Source organism: Schistocerca gregaria, chromosome 1 (assembly GCF_023897955.1).
Source record: "Schistocerca gregaria isolate iqSchGreg1 chromosome 1, iqSchGreg1.2, whole genome shotgun sequence".
Taxonomy (NCBI): domain Eukaryota; kingdom Metazoa; phylum Arthropoda; class Insecta; order Orthoptera; family Acrididae; genus Schistocerca; species Schistocerca gregaria.
In genome coordinates, this window is record NC_064920.1 from 352,712,183 (window position 1) to 352,732,602 (window position 20,420).

Below are 20,420 nucleotides of genomic sequence, written 5' to 3' on the forward strand. Positions count from 1 at the left end.
TCAAGTGGACTCGCCATCTTGAAATGTATTTTTGAGGTTATAAACAAAACAATGTTGATACATCAGCTGACCAGAGGTCCTCCCAGTGATGCCAATTTACAGCCATAAAAGTACCAAACTTGCCCTACTAGCAGTTTTTTCCCCAGACCAATTCGTCTCTTCAATTATTGAATGACCCTCATACAATCAAAGAGTTGTGGACCTCATTGCCAATTTATACACATCATATTTTATTTATTTGTGTTACATTCAAAGTCAATCACCAGTCCCTGTACAGATCATGAATTCTCTGCAAGTCTGCCATTTTACTACCCTCTTCTGGCATTTCAATCTTCCCGTAGACAATAGCATCATCTTTGAATAGTCTCAAAGAGTCTTTAGTGTTACCCTGTAGACCATGATTATAAGCTGTAAACAGTAACAGTGTTACTACACTCTCATAAGATATGACTGTGCCATACCAAATATCTCAATGGTATCTTAATGTAGGAAGATTAATTACTTGCTTATAAGACCATTGGCATTGAAATTCCATCTACTCTTTATACATGATATAACACTTTGCAGATTATTTATTGCTGGCCTTTTACCCACAACTTCACCTACAGACAGCACATATATTGCAAACGTCTCCACCTCCTCCCTCCCCCCCCTCCCCCCCTTCTCTCTCTCTCTCTCTCTCTCTCTCTCTCTCTCTCTCTCTCTCTCTCTGATCCTGTCCCCTCTCTGTGTCCATCTCTTACGCCCCCGTTTTCTTTCCATCTCGTCCTCCTCCCTCACTACCCATCTCCTCCTCCCATCTCTTTCTGTTCATCCATTCCTATCTGCAAGTATTTCCCTGCAACACATTTTAATACTGCCTGCACAACATGCCAGTCATACAGGGCACTGTACACGTCGGACATTACCAACTATTTTTAACCTCAGCTCCACCCCATGGGAACTAGGTGGTAGTAACCCCCTTAGTTCTTCTTTCTGTATAATGAGTAATAAGTGTACAAAATTAGGTTGAAATCAGTTTAGACGTTTATGTGACCCCCCGCCCCCACACACACACACTCAAGTGTACGTACGTACGTTTTGTGTGTGTGTGTGTGGGGGGGGGGCCACGGGCGAGTGTGCGCGCTAGCCTTATACACATGGGATGTCACCTGTTACTGCAAACAGCACATACATAGCACACATTTACCACTCTCTCTGTTTTCTCCTCCTTCCTATCTTTCTCCATCTCCTCCCACCTCCCTCTGTCCATCTCCTCCTCCTAAATCTCACTCTGTCCGTCTCTTCCTCCCACCCCACATTGCCAGACTCCTTCTGCCACCACTCCCTCCCCATCACCCCCTGCCATCCCTCTCTGCCCATCCCCTCCCCATGATCACTTAATCCTTCCCCTTCCCCTTCCCCTGCCTCCCCATCCACCCTGTCTCTCTCCTTCCATCTAGTCCCTCCCCCTCCATCCAGACCATCACCTGCCCAACCTGCCACCCAGCTGGCCCAACCCCCCTACACCCAACTAACTTCTCCCCCTACCCAGCTGACCCTGACCCCCACCCACCCAGCCAACCCCCCCCCAATGAGCTGGCTCCTCCTCCCTACCTCTCCCTCCCCCTCCTGCCCGTCATTTAGCCCCCCCCCCCCGACTCTCACAGCCTGACTGGGCCCCCCCCCCCCCCCCCCCCACACTCTTCCAGACTGCCCCATTCCCCCTTCCGGTCTGGTCGTCCCCCTGCTGGCCTGGTCCTCACCCAGCCAGTCTGGTCCTCATCCCACCGACCTGGCCCTCACCCCCTGCCCCTGCCCCTGCCCCTGCCCGTCTTTCCCTTCCTCTTCCCCCTTTCTGCCGCCTCACCTTTCCCTCCCCCCTAGCCCATTTCCACCACCCTTTTCCTTTTCCACCTACTCACTATACCTCTCCACTTTCTACATGCCTGCTACCCCTACCCCTACCCCTAGCCCTACCCCTGCTTCTCACTCAATCTCTCTCTGACCATGTCCCTCTCCCCCTGTCTCTCTGTCCACCTCATCCCCCCTCCTTGTCCCTTGTCTGCTCATCTATATCCAACCACATATGCACCCCCTGGAATGCAATCTGACACTACTCACATAAAATGCTTGTTGTGTGGGGAAATCCTAGATGTTGGGGGAACCAGTTGTTGTGTTTCAGCCTTGTGGGAGCTAGCTGGATCTTATTAATTCCAAGATAGTAAGTAGTATGTACACCAAACATGGCTGAAATCAATCCAGTGTCTCAGTAGGAGACGGGAACACTCTCTCTCTCTCTCTCTCTCTCTCTCTCTCTCTCTTTCTGTCTTTCTTTCTTTCTCTCTCTTTCTTCCTTTTTCATGTATGTATGTATGTATGTGGTTACTTGAAAATCATTACAGACAGCATTTATAGTCACAATGTTTGAGGTGTAGTCATAAAGATTTTTCTCCCAGGTAAACGTCTTCAATCATGGTACGCATTGAAATCCTTACACCGTTTCTCTGTAGCATGCCACCAGAGGAGCCAAAACAAAATGGCACACTCCACTCCATTGTATCAGTGGGCTTTCCCTCTAGTGGCATGCTGTGCGTTAGTGCAGCATGGGGTTTTCAGTGTGTGCCAGGACTGCAGACATGCACCAGAAAACAAACAAAATACAGTTCACATAATTTTATCTTTTGGTGGTGATAATTCAAATGTTACAGCTGTCCCCCATGCCTAAATTTAATGTTTCTTCTGTTTGTGTTCTAATTAATATAAACATTAATTTGTTTTAGGAACATAGCATAGTATATTAGTCTGAAATTAAAATGGAGATACCTACATAGTTAATGTTTGTGGGGTGTGACCTGCGTGCTTTGCATTATTGTTCTTCAGTTTCTCGTAACTTTCTGGTACACAATAAAAATGTTATTCTCCACGTTGAAACTTCATTCCAGATTTAAACTGTATGTCGACTATGACTCGAAACTGGGTACTGGATGTTATTGTACAGAATACACTGCACTAAAATTTGGTACATGTAATTTCAAGTTTACAAACAGATTTTCTCTCTCTCTCTCTCTCTCTCTCTCTCTCTCTCTCTCTCTCTCTCTCTCTCTCTCTCTCTCTCCCTCCCTCCCTCCCTCTCTCCCCCCCCCCCCCCTTCCTTGCATTAGTCCTGTAGACTGGTTGAGGTGAGGGGTTGTTTTGGGTGCAGTAATTGAGAGGAACAAGGGAAGAGGAAGGGAATGGACAGTGACAGCTACAGAGAACCAGCAAGGGAATGTGATAGGGATGTAGCTCCAGTAAGATTGTTAGGGTGCAGGCTGAGGAAGCTGTGTGTGACATGCAATGTAGTAGAAAAATGGACAGAAAGTATAGTGATGCAAGAAAGAACATAGGAAGAGGTAGAACACAGAGAGCACAATGTGACAGTAAGTTAATGGATAGTTGGCTCAAAATAGAGTGGAAGGGGGGGGGGGGGGTTCAATGGGACAGGGGTAGATGGAGGTGGTGGTTTAACAATGGTTAACGGAGGATGAGGCCAGTAGGTTTGTGGAATTGAAGGTTATGTTGTAAAGACAGACTCGTCTGTATAGTTCAGAGACCAGTCCTCCCCCATCAGAGGCAGGTACATGCGAAATCAGAACTGTTGACCCAAATCAATGGCCACACCCAAACTACGGCGAGAAGCAAAGTTGATCACCTTGTGGCAGTGCGGCAGTGGAAGCCTGTAGTGGGATTGGCGACAGTGGCTACTGCACAACTGAGACCATTTGGATCCTATCCCCCACCCCTCTGTACCAACACAATATTATATTTTAATTATTTAAGTCAGCACTGAACTCTCCTGTTTTGTGTTAAATATTTAGTCTATTCATATATCCTAAAAATGAAAATGCCTGTGTGTATATTATTATTGATAATTTTTGCTAGTCAGATAAGGGCAATGATGTCATTTGAAAAAGAGGAGAGGAGATACATTCCTTATTTCACTGTGCTTCACTTATTTACTATGTAGTTTAGATTGAAGTTTATACTGCTGCCAAGAGAAGTTCAGTTTAGGAAGTTGACTGTGACTCAAATATACCAAACAGGAATTACTCTTCCTTTCGTATATGCAGTGAGTGGTGGTCTTTTCAGTTATTGTTTGTATTAGACTCAAAATATTTCATTCATCTGTTAAACTATAATTTATGTATGACATAATAATACACTGAATTTTCTCCTGTTAAGAAATTTGGAGCAGTGATCTGTTTTACTGGATAAAAAACTTTCCATATCAGAGATAACATATATTCAGTCATATCTTTGACAACCGGTTTTGACATACAGAATGATGGTAACATAAGTTTTTTTGAAGACTGAAAGATGACTGTTATGTCTCTCAAAACTGGTTGTCAAAAATAAAGACTAATTTATGCAATCTTGGGTGTTGAAAGTTTTTTACCATAATATAACTGATACATAGTTTAAAATAAGATCATTGAGACCATTTTGGTTTGTAAAATCAACCAAGCAATAGTTTACAAAAGAGGTAGCACCATTGACCTAACTTGCTTCTGTTGAAAGATGAACATTTGCAATGTAACACGAAGAAAATGTGTATCCTTGTGTTTTGAACATCCATTATAGCAAAATCATTATGCAATTGGATTGAAACCAACAAGCTAAGACTCTATCCATTCAGTCTTATTCGTGAATTTAATAAATTTTTCCATCACTGTTGTGTTGTGTGTGATCAAATATGTATGTATTCATTATTATACTGTTTTAATGTATTCTAGGTTCCTGAAGGTATGTCATCCCTAAAGTCAATTGCGCAGCAGGTGATTGATCGAGCAGGTCTGGAAATTCCACCATCTGAACCTAGCAGGGGATTGTTTGATAGTAAATCGCAAGTTTCGGAAACATCTGAGGCACACATACCACCATTGCTGGGTGTCGCTCCTCTTGGTCCAGTACCTTTGCAGAAAGAACACCAGTGCCAGTTCCAGATGATGGAAGCTGCATATTACCATATGCCTCATCCATCAGATTCAGAGCGGTTAAGGCCATATTTGCCAAGAAATCCATGCCCAACACCTGCGTATTACAACCAGGTATGAAAACTGCAGTTAGACATATTGATAAACTTGTTATGCTATTTGATGTCACCTAAATGAGACACATCTTCATTCATTAACATTAATATATCTGTTGGTGAAAGTATTGAAAGAAGTTATCCAACTTGAATATTAAAATGTTTATTAGGGTGGTGTATCACGGATGGGACTGTTAAAGTACCACCTGATAATTGTAAATGTTGTACAAGAAAGTTGTTCATTATTTAATTATGCAGTTTGTTTATTTGTCTTTTCATTAAGAAGGAAAAAGAAAGAGAGAGAGAGAGAGAGAGAGAGAGACAACAACAATGTGAGAACTGTTTGTAGCATGGCCAGTTTGTTGAATCTTTTCAGTTACTTTGAATTTGGCTTGATAATCATAAAGAAATTTGTTTGAGGTAAAGAGCGAAAGACAGCTGAGACATCTATACAATTTTCCAACAACTCGGCCATGCAGTGTATGCATCCTGGACACTGTTGACAGAAATAAATTTTGTAGCTGGTGTGTTGTGCTGACTGTATTTCGTGGTCACTAAATGAACACCTTTCAGGCTTGACTTGTAGAAGCAGGAAAAAAAGCTGCAGGAGCCACATGATGACTGCAGGGGGCGGAGTAGGTTGCTAACATGGGTTTCGCCAGAAACTCCTGAAAGCAAAGAGATGTGGCTAGGATTGTTGTTGAGGTGTGACTGGCAGATATCAACCGTTTCCTTCTTTGTCCATGCAATCTACAAAATCATGTAAACCAAACTCTTGGTGTTGAATAGGTCAGTTAGTGTGGTTTTCATTTTCAACTTTCTCATTCTTGCTGTCTGATGGACAATGGAACTCCAAAATGTTCTTGTCAGAACATTAGAGTTCCTTCTTAGGTTTGTAACCATACACCTGTATTGCATGTGTTGTGTCACTGATAATGATATTATCCAAAAAAAGTGAGGTTTGGTTTGCGTGCATCTGAAAGTTCTCTCATGATCACGACTCAGTTGTTCTTGTGCTCGACAGTCATCAGTTTGGGAACTAGCTCAGCTTGCACTTTCCACATTGTCAAATTGTCACTAATGGTGTTGTATACAGTTGTTTTTGGAACATGGAGACACTCTGTTAGCACCTGCATATATATTCCATTGTCAGTGTTCTCAAGATCCCAAATATGACACACATTTTCATGACTTTTACTGGTTGATGGCCATCCTGAATGGAATTCATTGTCCATCTTTTCCCAGTCCTCCTTAAATGACGTCAGCTATCTTGAAACTTGAGAATATGACAAAGCAGAGTCCCATTAGGCTTGCTGACTCTTCAACTACTTGTCATCATAACATTTTATGAGTATGGCACAAAAATTATTCATGTACTGTGTCAGAGTGTTGACTGCATTGTGCATCATACTGTGTGCACTATCGAAAAGTTCACAGCCACAGCGGTGCAGATACTTCCGGTGCTTGTATCAAACTGATGTAGGCAGGGATGTAAAGTTAGTGTCTGCCCCATATACCTCAAATGATGTGAAACTGGTACAAATAGGAATGCTTGGGAAAAACTGCATTGCGTTCCAAACGCACCTTGTAAAAAGTTAAGAAAGGGAGTCATAAATAATAAATGGGAGAAAAAAATAAGAAAGAGAGGTCTATGAGTTGAAAGGTGAGAAGAATGAAGTAATTCAATCATGTTAACAAAGATTGTGAGCATGTTTACCACAGTTGTTTGGCAGTCAAGGAGTAGCAGATAGCTCTCAAAGTTTCAGACCAAGTGACTTATTTTGGTTGAAATGCATTTAAAAAAGGTGAAGTGACACTGTGTTCATAATTAAGATCCTACTACAACACTATTTGTCAATCAGTACACATATGACACATCCCAGTTTTGCGGTTTTCATTATCATCTGTAATCATACATTTCCAGATATAAGAATTTAGGTGTCAGTCTGATGTGTTTGACAACTGTGTTCACGTTGGAGACTGATACATGTAGCATTGGACTAACAAGGAATACAGGGGGAAAATAGATTTGGAAGGCAATGTAATTACTGGAAGGAAGTAAAAAATGAATGTGCACAGATTAATTTGGATATCTTCAACGTAAAACCTTGATCTGACAGCTTTGTTTAATATTACTGTATGTCAGATTACTAACAACAAAAGAAAGTGAAATATTAAATAACATGAAATTTACAAGAGCACCCATTGACCTACTAGGCGTAATTATTTCAGAAGTGACAGAAATCTGAATGTATCGCATTAATTTTAATAAAAACTGTGATTCCTACTGCAGAGTGTTTTGGAAATGTAATATAAGTAGTGAGTATTGTACATGGGGAAATCTTTCATACATCCAAATCCAGTGGTAGCTGTAACATGAATAGGGCTCCCCCCCTTGAAACTGTGTGTGGGGACATTGGAGGGGCATGATGTGCCCCTCCAACACATTCAGCATTATGCGCATTATAGTACTGCTTTCTTCACAAGAAGATGCTTGTATCATTTTCCAATTACAATAGTCATAGTATTTACTAAAGGGCGCATACACAAGATGAGATAATTATTTTGTTTTCATTAAGTGCTTGCAAAGGACACTCTTGGGAGTTATCAATTCTACCATGAATGCAATTACAGTGCAGAAAAGCCACTTTCAGAAATTACACTTGAAATTTGGTGTGTGTTGCGGTCTTCTCACTTGGTAAATAATAATGTGAGGAACCGTAGCGTGCATAATCTTCTCCAAACAGGTTACACTTCAGTTCAGTTCTATAAAATATCATTTTTAGTCATGTTTACCTGAATATTTTCAACGTAGTGACTATGATCTTATGGTGATGGCAACAAAAGTGGTATTGAGGTCTCAATCAGTGTAAAACTGATGACAGTAATAAGAAAAACTGGAAAAATGTACAGATTATTCAAATCACAAAATATGTATACTGTGGAAGAGTTTTCTGCTACATAGTTTTTTCACTTGCTTTAAAAAGAAGAAATGGTGTTCCACAAGCAATAGATTATATAAATTTAATCACAATTGTTCAAAGTTGAATAAAATTGACAGCCTATTGCCAACAATCCCAGCCTGTTATGCAGTAAGACCTCATTTTGCGTAGTTCCTTGCATGCAACTGACCGTTTAAGTTTCAACTTTTAAGTTTTAATCTTGAAACCTCTCACAGTTTGTGTGATTGGTATATTGGTTATTTATACACTATTAACTTCAGCAGAATGTAATTTCTTTTTTCCTATGTAAAAAAACTCCTATCATTTTACCAAAAACATTTGATTATAGTGTACTTGTAGAGCATATTTGAAGATACAATGTCAGTAATGGGTTGTTGCCCATCAGCCCAGATTTCACTGTATCTTGAGAGCCAGTGTGCCCTTATTAGCCATTTTGCTTGGTTTGTTCTGCCTGTCAAAGAAAGAAAAAACATATATTGCTTTCATAATCTTGTGGATTAATGTAAGATTAAACTGCAGTTCATTAATTTGTGTGTGTATAGCAAGTAATTCTTTAAATATTTGTATGTATCATTGCAAAAATGTTAAATTAAGGTGTAATTTTGTTGATAAACACTGTAAAAATTTCAACATTTAAATTCACAGTTTCATGCACCCACTGTTTCATTAATATTTACCTCATTGTCATCATTTTATTCTGTCTTGAATAATAACTGGTTGAGCACTCTTTTAAGTAATTTATTTAAAGACCAGTTTCATAACCTATTCTGTGTTAGGCCAAGGGCAAGTACATGCACTTTTCAATATACTGTATGCAAAAACAACTACTAACAATACTGTTTTTTATTACTGCAGACTCCGTTGCCACATTCGGACACTGTGGAATTCTTCCAGCGGCTGTCGACGGAAACGCTCTTCTTTATTTTTTATTATATGGAGGGAACAAAGGCACAGTACCTAGCAGCGAAGGCCCTTAAAAAACAGAGCTGGAGGTTCCATACAAAGTACATGATGTGGTTCCAGCGACATGAAGAGCCCAAGATAATCAATGAAGAGTATGAACAGGTATGACTGAATCTCTCGCCTGTATGAAATATTAAAATGTGTTGACAACACTTGTTTTGTTTCAGTATACAAATTATTTAGTGAAAAATTAGTATTCATTAATAACATCACTTCTAACTTGTGTCGCCGTGCGGGATTAGCCGAGCGGTCTAAGGCGCTGCAGTCATGGACTGTGTGGCTGGTCCCGGCGGAGGTTCAAGTCCTCCCTCGGGCATTGGTGTGTGAGTTTGTCATTAGGATGTGTAAGCTTAGGGACTGATGACCTTAGCAGTTAAGTCCCATAAGATTTCACACGCATTTGAACTTCTCTCTCTCTCTCTCTCTCTCTCTCTCTCTCTCTCTCTCTCTCTCTCTCTCTCTCTCTCTCTCTCTCTCTCTCTGTTTTTTTTTCCCCCTCTAACTTGTGTCAGGCAGTTTCTTTGTGGCTTCCTGTAACCAGTCTTTCTTTTTTATCTTTAAAATGAAAATCAAATGACAAATGATAATGTGAAATTGTAACAGTAAATCTAAATTTTTTTATTTGTGTCAGTAGAATCAGATTACAAATTCAGAGAAAGAAAACGAAGAATAGTGTAACAGAAATTACAAATTACAAAGCACACAGTGTAACTTGAACTAGTTTTGCCCCCCGAAGTGTGGAACATCAATTGCTTTATGAGTTTCTGACATGAGGTCATCTAGGCTGCACTTGGTGAGGCAATAAGGACAGGAATGTGTGTTGGCTTGCCTGGACCTCCCTAAAATTGCATGCGTTAGATAATATTGTACATCACCATTTCACAAGATTTGCTTTGCATCTTGTTATTCCTATTCCAAAGCCTTTTAATGGATTCCGAGACTTCCCAATTTTCATGATGGCCAAGGGCTAATTCTTCTAATGGTTCAATCCAATTTTCATCCTTAAAAGGCAACCACATATCCTCTTCAGGTTGACTTTGGTGTTTGTAGTCCTCCATTGCTCTGAGGAAACTAGTTATTGATTTGATGATGTGAAATTGTAACTATGCGTAACCCATGTGTCAGATGCCAGATAGTGGGTTTTGTTTGTAGGTAGTTGTCCTCTATCAAATTGTAAATGCAGTTATCCCAGCCATATGGTAGATCTTATCTCTTGGAGTAGTTTTCAGACAGACTGTACAGGGCAGCAGGATTTGTTGAATGTGGCATAGCTTGCTTAATGGGTGCATGGTTTAGCAGCCCAGAGTGAGGCTACTGGTTTCTGCTGATTTTCATTTCTGTGTTGATGTAGTGCTGTTTGTATGTCAGGCCCCTGTGTAAGGTAATACCCAAATATCTGACATGAGGTCAGTGCTCCAACAGTGTTTGCCTTCACGTAACCTGGAGTGCTTTTGACACTAGCTTGATGTAGAGATGCAATGTGCAAACTGAAGTGTGGGTTAGGCTCAAGTTGGTTCCAGATATACTATTCTTCAAGCCTGTCGGTGTTATAGTGAGTATCGCTTCAGCCTTATGAACCACACCACTTTGGATACCCAAAGCTTGGTCATTAATGTATATTAAGTTTGTGCTGTCATTCAGTAGTGGTTGTTATTTGGTATAAATATTAAAAAGTGTTGAGCCAGTACACTGCCCTGATCTAGGTTATTTTTCTGTCTTCATGGGAATCCACAAATACCACATGGTTTTCTCAAGCTGGCCTCCAGTAGCCACAGTCAAATTGTAGTCTTTTGTTGCAATATAGATAGATATTATGTGTCAGGAGTGTGAGGGTACAGTATCATAGGTAGTGGAGAGCTCTATGAATGCCACACTAATTATTTTACAATATTCAACATCATTCTTGATGAAATATGTGAAATGTCATATTTGTAAAGTGGTCATTTTTCCTGTGCATGTTGTGTGTCTTTTGGCACTTTGGATAAATCGATAAAATTTGATACAGGATTGTGGCAAGTGCAGTCCAATTAGAATTTTTTTAAAAAAATGAAAATGAGTGAATGGCATCGTTGGCCAGGAGGCCTCATCTGGGGAAGTTTGGCCACCAAGTGGAAGTCTTATTTTAGTCGACACCACATTGGGCAACTTGTGCGCTGATGATGAAAATTAATTGATATTGACAGTTCACTCATTGTAGCTGGTTTTGTCCAATCATAATGCTTATGTCATGACTAAATTGGCAGTGCCAAACTGCCACAATCAATGTGTCAGTTCACTGTCACTTTCTTGATGTGTTTTGATTCCAAATCCTGGGTGGGCTTTGTTACTTCATACTTCATCATCATCACACATGACAGCCACACCCAAAAAAAAAAAAAAAAAAAAAAAAAAAAACACCACACACACACACACACACACACACACACACACACACACACACACACACACACATACACATACACACATACTGAATCCTTTCGCACAGGATGCGATTCAGCATGACGTATACAGTTATTCTAATCCCAGAGGTCAGCTGACACTAGATAAGTTTTACATGACTTAGCGTGAAGCCAAATTTTTCGGAAAGGTGCAAAGAATTGTTGCAACTGGGTCTCCAGAGTCGTAAATACAGCAATTTTCTGCAGTGCGCTGGCATAGGAAAGGGGTTAGTGTATCAACCAGATTTGTGAAAGGTCATATTTCTGACATTTTTCCACATCATTTTCATCATTGTATTGACTGTTTTATTCACCCTTATTTTTCCATTTGGAACCTGCTTGTGTCAAGTATAATCTGCAACCATTTGCCAAGCAGGACTGCTCATTGGTTGGTAATGTAGCAGCTTGGGTAGCCATTGTGTGCCAGGTAACTATTGGCAGTGATAAATTTCAGTTTGCTTTTACAACTGAAACTGGAAGTTTTCTGTTTTGAGTTTGGCCGTAGAGGTTAGCTTTAAGTGCTGTGGGCAAAGCAATTGTGATTCTTGTTCTCCTGCAGGTTGGTGCTCACCATTTCTCGAATACATTACACTTCACGAGTTTGTGGTTAAGTCATTAATCAGGTAAAATTAGCCGTTGGCATTTCCGTTTCCATTGTACCTTGTGGTGGTCAATTGCAACATTGCTCCTTCTTACACATTAGCAGCATTTGTGAAGTGACCTGCCATGTTTATGTGTCATCTATAACCAAGCAAAACTGTAGCAGCATGTGACAGATGTAAACCGTCAAGTAATTTTAATCAGTCTGTAGTTATCCTTTCCCATACTGTCATCATATGTTTCTGCCATTTGGAATCTTCATGTCGGACATAAACTGAAGCTGCAGCCAACTTTATATTACTGGTCTGCCTCAAATCATCTGCTTCCATAGGACTCAAACAAGTGGTGCCAAATGCTCACAACAGTCAAGTGGAACCACTATATCCAACATCTCTGCAAGCATCAACTTAAGGGAACACACTAAGTTGTCATGTATTCGTGTACCACGTATGCCTGTTGTTTCGTGTTCAAAACACTTTAATATGCACAAAGTTGTTACATTCAGCCATTTTTAATTGATTCCGAGTGTATCTTAGCTTATGGACGTGCATTGTATGCCATGAATCTATTTTTTGGTTAGTTGTTATCGCTACTGTCACTAAGATGGAAGAATGTCTCCTGTATAAAATGTTTTTATAGAGGTCACTGCTTGCATTTCGAAAATTGTACTTGGCTCCACTCACAGTTATGATACCTTAAAATTTGTCCTCGATGTGACATCATTCCACACTCCATAAACCACCATTTGAACCACATCAACCAGTTCGTAATGTACAAATATCACATTACTACCTTCTTATTCTATTTACAAGTGGTGCTTGGGAGCAGTTTTACTGTCATCGTTGTTGAAGTAGTTAGCATGTTCCTTCAGTCGTTTTTGAAAATGTGTTCTTCAGACTTCAAAACAAGCCTTTATGTGACATGCATTTCTTTTTCATAGCACTTGCTTTAGTAGATTGTTTTGATATTTCTATTACGCTATGGCACTAGCTAAAGAATGCTATGATTGCCCCCCCCTCCTCCCCCTGTGAACCATAAGACTTCCCCTGCGGATTAATTAGAACAAATTATATTTGCACAGTTATAACCTTCTTTCCTTTTCTACTGACCCTGAAATGTGCCTGTTCACTTTGATAAGTTTAATCAGATTGATCAATGAACGTCCTTGCAATCCATCAGAAAATGTTAAGTATATGGTATAACACAAAAAAGGAGAAAGATGCTACACACTTCTGTACTCGCCAAATATATCTACAACTCTACCGCGCAAGTCACCATATATGTGCGTATATTTGGTCAGTGGTGGAGTACCCATTGAAGTCGATTCCACTGCTCATGATAAGGAAACAAATAGAGGAGGAGGAAAAAAGAAACTAGTGGCTGTGTTGTCTACCTGCCCCATTTCTTGCTCCCGCTCCAGCACTACACAGCCTTCTATCCCACCAATGCAGTGATTAATCTTTTTGTATGTGTGTTTCACTTGACATGGTACTCAATGAGCCCATTTTTCCAATAGTGTAAAGATTCTACATCTTTATTCTGCAAGTCATCTTGTGGTATGTGGCAGAGTTTCGTGGACAATTGCAGATTCTAAACTGTGGCTAGTGTTCAACTAATGTGCAATATCATCAATTGTAGGATTACAATAATCACCAATTGTTTTGCTCACCTCTCTGTTTCCAATAGTGAGTAGCTTACTTGAGTGCTCTTCTTTGCCGACAGATACTTGTCTACTTATTAAGTAATTTATCCAACCATAAATTTTTATTGACCTAGGCAGCTATCACCATACTGCAGCTGCATTCTCTGAATAGACTGCACAGCTTTAGTCCCTCCAGACTACAGAAAGCAGAAGTTCCCTCAGTTAAACCTTTTGTGCCAGAGAGCAGGGCACTCTAATGAAATGCTTTGAAATCATTATGAATAGAACTATTCAGTGAACCAAAACAGCTAACGCACAAGAATGACAATAAAAATAAGGCATGCCATTGGTGAGTCAGCCCTGTAAACATGTGGATCAGCAGAAAATGGCATTCCACTTATTGACTTTCCCTAGTAATATGTCAAAGGTCCAGTTTTATGAGAAACTATCTAATAAATGATGATGTAAATAAAATAGAAAGAAACTTCCACATGGGAAAAATATATTAAAAACAAAGATTCCAAGACTTACCAAGCGGGAAAGTGCCAGTAGATAGGCACAATGAATAAAACACACAAACACACACACAGAATTTCGAGCTTTCGCAACCGGCGGCTGCTTCGTCAGGAAAGAGGGAAGGAAAAGGAAAGATGAAAGGATGTGGGTTTTAGAGGAGAGGGTAAGGAGTCATTCCAATCCCGGGAGCGGAAAGACTTACCTTAGGGGGAAAAAAGGATAGGTAGACGCGCGCGCTCGCTCACACACACACACATCCATCCATCCATCCACCCACCCATCCATCCATACATACATACACAGACACAAGCAGACATCATGTCTCCTTGTGTCTGTATATATGTGTGTGTGGGGGGGGGGGGGGGGGGGGCACACGCGAGTATATACCTATCCTTTTTTCCCCAAGGTAAGTCTTTCCGCTCCCGGGATTGGAATGACTCCTTACCTTCTCCCTTAAAACCCACATTCTTTCATCTTTCCTATTCCTTCCCTCTTTCCTGACGAAGCAGCCGCCGGTTGCGAAAGCTCGAAATTCTGGACGTGTGTTTGTCTGTTTTATTCATTGTGCTTATCTACCGTCGCTTTCCCGCTTGGTAAGTCTTGAAATCTTTGTTTTTAATAAACTATCTAATAAAGTATATGTGGCAGCACTGTGGAATGGGACCATGGTTAAATTACACCTTACAGCTACAAAACATTTTGAAGTTGTGGTTCCTACTGCCTTGAGCTGGAACCTTGTTAGTTCATGAAAAATATTGATTAATGTTTTTTGATATAAGTTTAGCTGATACTACACTAGCATTGTTTTTGGCATAGAACTTTACCCAACTATACCTCACTTTTTATTCATGACAAATAAACAAACAGTACCACACAAAGTTTGAAGGAGTTATAACTATAACAATAAGCACATCACGGTACAGTAAAACCCAATGAAAGTAGTTGCATTAATTTGTTAGTGATATGCAAAACAGTTTGTTGGTTTCAGTGCAAGCTTCTGAAGGCTGTCTAATACAAGTTTCAATATTTTGTCATGTGTCAGCACTAGTTGTAGTTGTCGTTGCATAGGGGACTGCTGTTAACTTCATTGGCTCCACGGGAAGTAATCTGTCTTATTGAAATCAGAAGTGTTGTTGGTCACTAAATAGATCAGTGGCTCTCAATTCACCAATCTCGCCACTCATAATTCAAGTAACATCACACTACCAGTTTCAAATGTACCACACATCATTTGTTTGGACTCATAGTATTGTTAATGGATAACATGCCTGTCTTTCTTTGTACTATTTTATTGCTTGGTGTTTAGAATGATTATCTTCGTTGTACATAGCTGCCAACCAAGTGTGGGCATGTGAAACACTTCATCTGTTGTTTTCTCACAAAAGATGAATCGTGTAATATTTTAACAGGCTATTGTTTTTACTTCAGATTTCAGTACTTTACTACTTTGTGAATTGCTTCAGTGAAATAAGATGTGCTCAACCTATAGAAAATGTCTCTCTCTCTCTCTCTCTCTCTCTCTCTCTCTCTCTCTCTCTCCTCTCTCTCTCTCTCTCTCTCTCTCTCGTTTGTGGTGAATTTTAATTCCTCCCAGCCATTTTTAAACTATTGGAAAATTTGGGCTCATTGTAACTCTCTGGAATTAGCATTTAAACAGTTAAAATCTGCCTCACATGTTATTTGTTTGAATGTGTGTTTAGTAGACAGTTAACTGATGCAGTAACATTCTAACAGTAAGCTATGTCATACCCAAAACTTCACATTAAACATGATATACACAGCCTGTAAAGATCGTTGTTGGGTCAGTGAGCCCCCTTGCCTCCAATTAAGAATAGATATTATTACCATTAGTCCCCTTCTTAACAGCACATGAAAATCTTAACACTTGATAGTTTACATATTTGCCACAAGCAAGCAGCTAAATATTTAACCCTAAAATTTAACATTGCACCATCTAGAGAACCATATTTTTAAATGTGTTTGTATTTTGGCTACATTCTTGCCTCTCGATATTAAAACCATGTAGATTGACAGAAGTTCTGTCAAGTAGTCTTTTGTCATTAAGCGAACCACTCTTTTTCTACTGTCCTTATTGTTCTCTTACTTATCTAAATGAATTCTGTCTCAGCTCCTGTCATTTTTTATGCCTCCTCATTACCATATTGCTACAAACTTGTTGTAATGTTAAAACCTTTTAGTAATCATTTCTTTATCATGTCCATGATGCTTCACCAACCCCCTCCCCTCCCCCCACTTTGATAGACGTGTCTTTGAAATCAACCCATTTTGTGCAAATTCATCTTTCATTTATCCTGAAAGCTTTTTAATAAGAAAAGCAAAATCATTTTTCTTTCCAATTTATGTTGATGTGTAAATTCTGTAATTCAACGATTCATATAAAAATGAAGACTCACTCACAACTTTTTTAAGACTATTTACTTGCTGTAAAACTCAATTTAGTACTAAGCTAATTCTGCATGATTACTTCAGTATTCTTCTAAAGCATAAATTACAACAGTAACAACCAATCTACTTTCTTCAGACACCTGTAAGAACTGTATTGTGATCTTCAGTCCAAAGACTGGTAAGTTGCAGCTCTCCATGCTACTCTATCCTGTGCAAGCCTCTTCATCTCAGAGTAACTACTGCAACCTACATCCTTTTTAATCTGCTTACTGTATTCATCTCTTGGTCTCCCTGTATGATTTTTAACCCCCCCCCCCCCCCCCCCCAACACTTCCCTCCAGTACTAAATTGGTGATTCCTTGATGCCTCAGAATGTGTCGTACCTACCAGTCCCGTCTTCTAGGCAGGTTGTATCAAAAATTTCTTTTCTCTCCGATTCTGCTCAGTACATACTCATTAGTTATGTGGTCTACCCATCTAGTATACAACATTCTTATGTAGCACCACATTTCAAAAGCTTCTATCCTCTTCTTGTCTAAACTATCATCCATGTTTCACTTCCATGCATGGCTACACTCAATACAAATACTTTCAGAAAGGACTTACTGACACTTAAACCTATACTCTATGTTAACAAATTTCTCTTCTTCAGAAACACTTTTCTTGTAATTGCCAGTCTACATTTTATATCCTCTCTACTTCAACCATCATCAATTTTATTTTGCCTGCCAAATAGCAGAACTCATCTGCTACTTTAAGTGTCTCGTTTTGTGATCTGTCTCACTCAGCAATACCTGGTTTAATTCAATTACATTCCATTAACCTCGGTTTGCTTTTCTTGATGTTCATCTTATATCCTCTTTTAAGACACTGTCCGTTCCATTCAGATGCTCTTCCAAGTCCTTTGCTGTCTCTGACAGAATTACAAAGTCCTCGGCAAACCTCATAGTTTTTGTTTCTTCTCTCTGAACTTTAATTCATACTACAAATTTTTATTTTGTTGTCTTTACTGCATGCTCAATATACAGATTGAATAACCTTATCTCACTCTCTTCTCAACCACTGCCTCCATTTCGTGCCCCTCGACTTTCATAAGTGCTGTGTGGATGGTTTCTGTACAAATTGTAAATAGCCTTTTGCTCCATGTGTTATACTGCTGCTTACCTTTAGAACTTGAAAGAGAGTATTCCAGTCAACATTGTTAAAAGCTTTCTCTAAGTCTACAAATTCTAAAAATGTAGCTTTCCCTTTCCTTAACCTATCTTCTATGAGAAGTCGTAGGATCAGTATTGCCTCCCACACACCTGCATTTCTCCTAAACCCAAAGTGATCTTCCTCAAGGTCAGCTTCTACCAGTTTTTCCACTCTTCTGTAAAGGATTCGTGTTAGCTTATTACAACTGTGGCTTACTAAACTGATAATTTGGTAATTTTCACAATTTCCAGCGCCTACTTTCTTTGGAATTCGAATTATAATATTTTTATTGAAGTAAGAGGGTATTTTTTGCCATGGCTGGTTCTTCCAAGGCTATCAGTAGCTCCAACAGAATGTTGTCTACTGTCGGGGGTGCATGTGTATGCGCGCACATTTTAGCTCATAATAGGATTAGTCTGAAAGCCAGCAAGTTTCCTTTCTTTGTGTGTGTGCCTGATTGAATGCTTCTGCTTTTTGGTGAGCTGTCGCCCTTATTTCAAAGTATTAACTCCGATGAAATATTTGTTTGAATTTGTGAAACAATACCGCCCAGTGTTTCTTAAAGTTTCTTATTTCATGTTAACATTCCAACACATGTTTATCCATGGAAATTACCCTGTTGTCAACAGTGCCATTCATAGTAAACATTGAATGAATGAGATGTTGTGGTGTTTAAGATTCTATACATGTATTCAGTTATGGAGGGATATGGATGAAAACATTGTCTTTATTTATGTTTTCTATCATTCCCCGATATCAACTTGGGAAAATGTCAAGTTACACTCTCAGCAAGGCAATGGCTGATTTTCTTCTCCATCTTTGTCCATTTGAGCTGGTACAATATCTATAATTACTTTAGTAGTGTGTGTTACTTTTAAAATTGTGATACAATTTGATTGGTGTCTATATGTACAGGTAGGGTTACGTCTCAACCTTTCATCAAACTGCTGTCATTTGGTTTCAGTGGTCATTTAGATTTGTGGTGTGAAATCTGGCTGGCTATGTCATGAATTGTAGTGCAGAATTATGAGTAGTGATACAGTTTTGTTTTAAAGCTATATTTAGTGTGACAGAAACTACATGAATAAACTGGTCCCTGTAACACAAGAAAAAATCAGAAGAGGAACTATTAAAAAGTTACTTCACAATTATCAGTTTTCTTCTCAACGCAGTACTGAGTATGAGGGAAACTATAAAAGTACCAGGTCCCTGTAACCCAAGGAAAAATCAAAAATGCAACTAATATGGCTACTAAAAAGTTACTTCACAAATGTGATGAAACACATTTGTGAAACAACTTTGCCAAATTTTGAATACATGTTAGTTGGAGGCAGATAATTTATATTTGAAGTTAAAATATTTGAGCAATGTTGGTATATAAAAAATAATACTTATGTGAAATATGAGTACTGTGAGAAAACAATACAACACATGTGGTGATGAGGAATTCTGTTAATGACCTCCAAAGGAAGAAATTGTCATTCTTCTCACAAAGTTGCTGTCATCTAAAAACTATGAGCAGTAATTCAACTCCCAGGAGCATCCCACCCACCTGGTATTTGGATGGGAGATCGTCTGGGAAAAATTGGTGCCATTTGGTTTTAAGGACATGCAATTCGTCCTAGTGACATCCAATTGAAAGACTTGCCCCAGGCTGTTGTGCTACACAGTATATTTATTTAGCTATTTATTTTTATCCCACAGTTGTACCGTTTGATTCAGGTTGATGAGTCAAGCTGACTGCTCCATGCATTGAATTGTTTGCTGGTAAAGGTTTTTCATTCATAAGCATTGTGTTGTTGTTTGCTGGTGTAGTGTAAGTGTTTTTGATTGTTGACATAGTGTAAGATGAAAACACCATCCATTACACCTGCATAAGGCTCTAAATAATCATGCAACTATATAGCCTCTGCAGACATGAGCAATCACAATTCCACGTTTCTTTTGTATCCAAATAAACATATGATACACCAGCTCACAGATAATCATCCAAAATCATCCTTTTTACTGACATTTGGTGAATTATAGCATGTGTAACTTCCTGCAGATTAAAAAATCTGTGCTTTCAATTTACAGTCGAAAATGAGAATCATCCAAGAAGGGGATAGTTTTCTATTGACGTGCAATCTGGTATGCATGATGGCCTGCTCACTACAAATACATCTTTCTCTGATAAGCAGTGCACCTGTGGTTGATCACCTTCATGAATTTGCTGCTTAATACTTTCTATTTTTCTTTGAGAATGTTACCAAATGAGGCAAAAGCAGTGTGATTTTAACATTGTGTGAGGGATCATTTTAGTGGTTTAATTGTATCAGGGAAATAATCCCCAGGGAATCAGTTCTGGCTATCGAACTGTGAAATGTGTTAAATGTATTGAAGAACAATAAGTGAATTATATGAACATAAAACACAGGTTACTAAAATTGTTCATTCTGTGTGTCCACAGGGACAGCTTTCCACAACTTTATTCATTGTGGAGATTTTGAGTTAAAATAATGTGACTGTATACTCACGAGATTTTGAATCTGCTGAAATCATCTTATTTTTAGAAGTGAAATCCTACTCAATTATTTATATGTTTTGAATTTGTTTTGCACATGTAGAAAGCAATGTCAGCCATAGGCTAACTTCTACAGGAGCATCCG

The 20,420-nt window shown here is 39.2% G+C and overlaps 1 protein-coding gene across 1 annotated transcript in view; it reads left to right on the forward strand.

Moving 5' to 3' along the window:
* Positions 1 to 20,420, forward strand: part of LOC126345465 (CCR4-NOT transcription complex subunit 3) — a 98,861-nt gene that overhangs the window by 73,316 nt on the left and 5,125 nt on the right. Inside the window, exons 10-11 of the mRNA XM_050002104.1 lie at positions 4,755 to 5,069; positions 8,869 to 9,078. Of these exons, the coding sequence (XP_049858061.1) occupies positions 4,755 to 5,069; positions 8,869 to 9,078 (525 nt within the window). The remainder of the gene's footprint in view (positions 1 to 4,754; positions 5,070 to 8,868; positions 9,079 to 20,420) is intronic.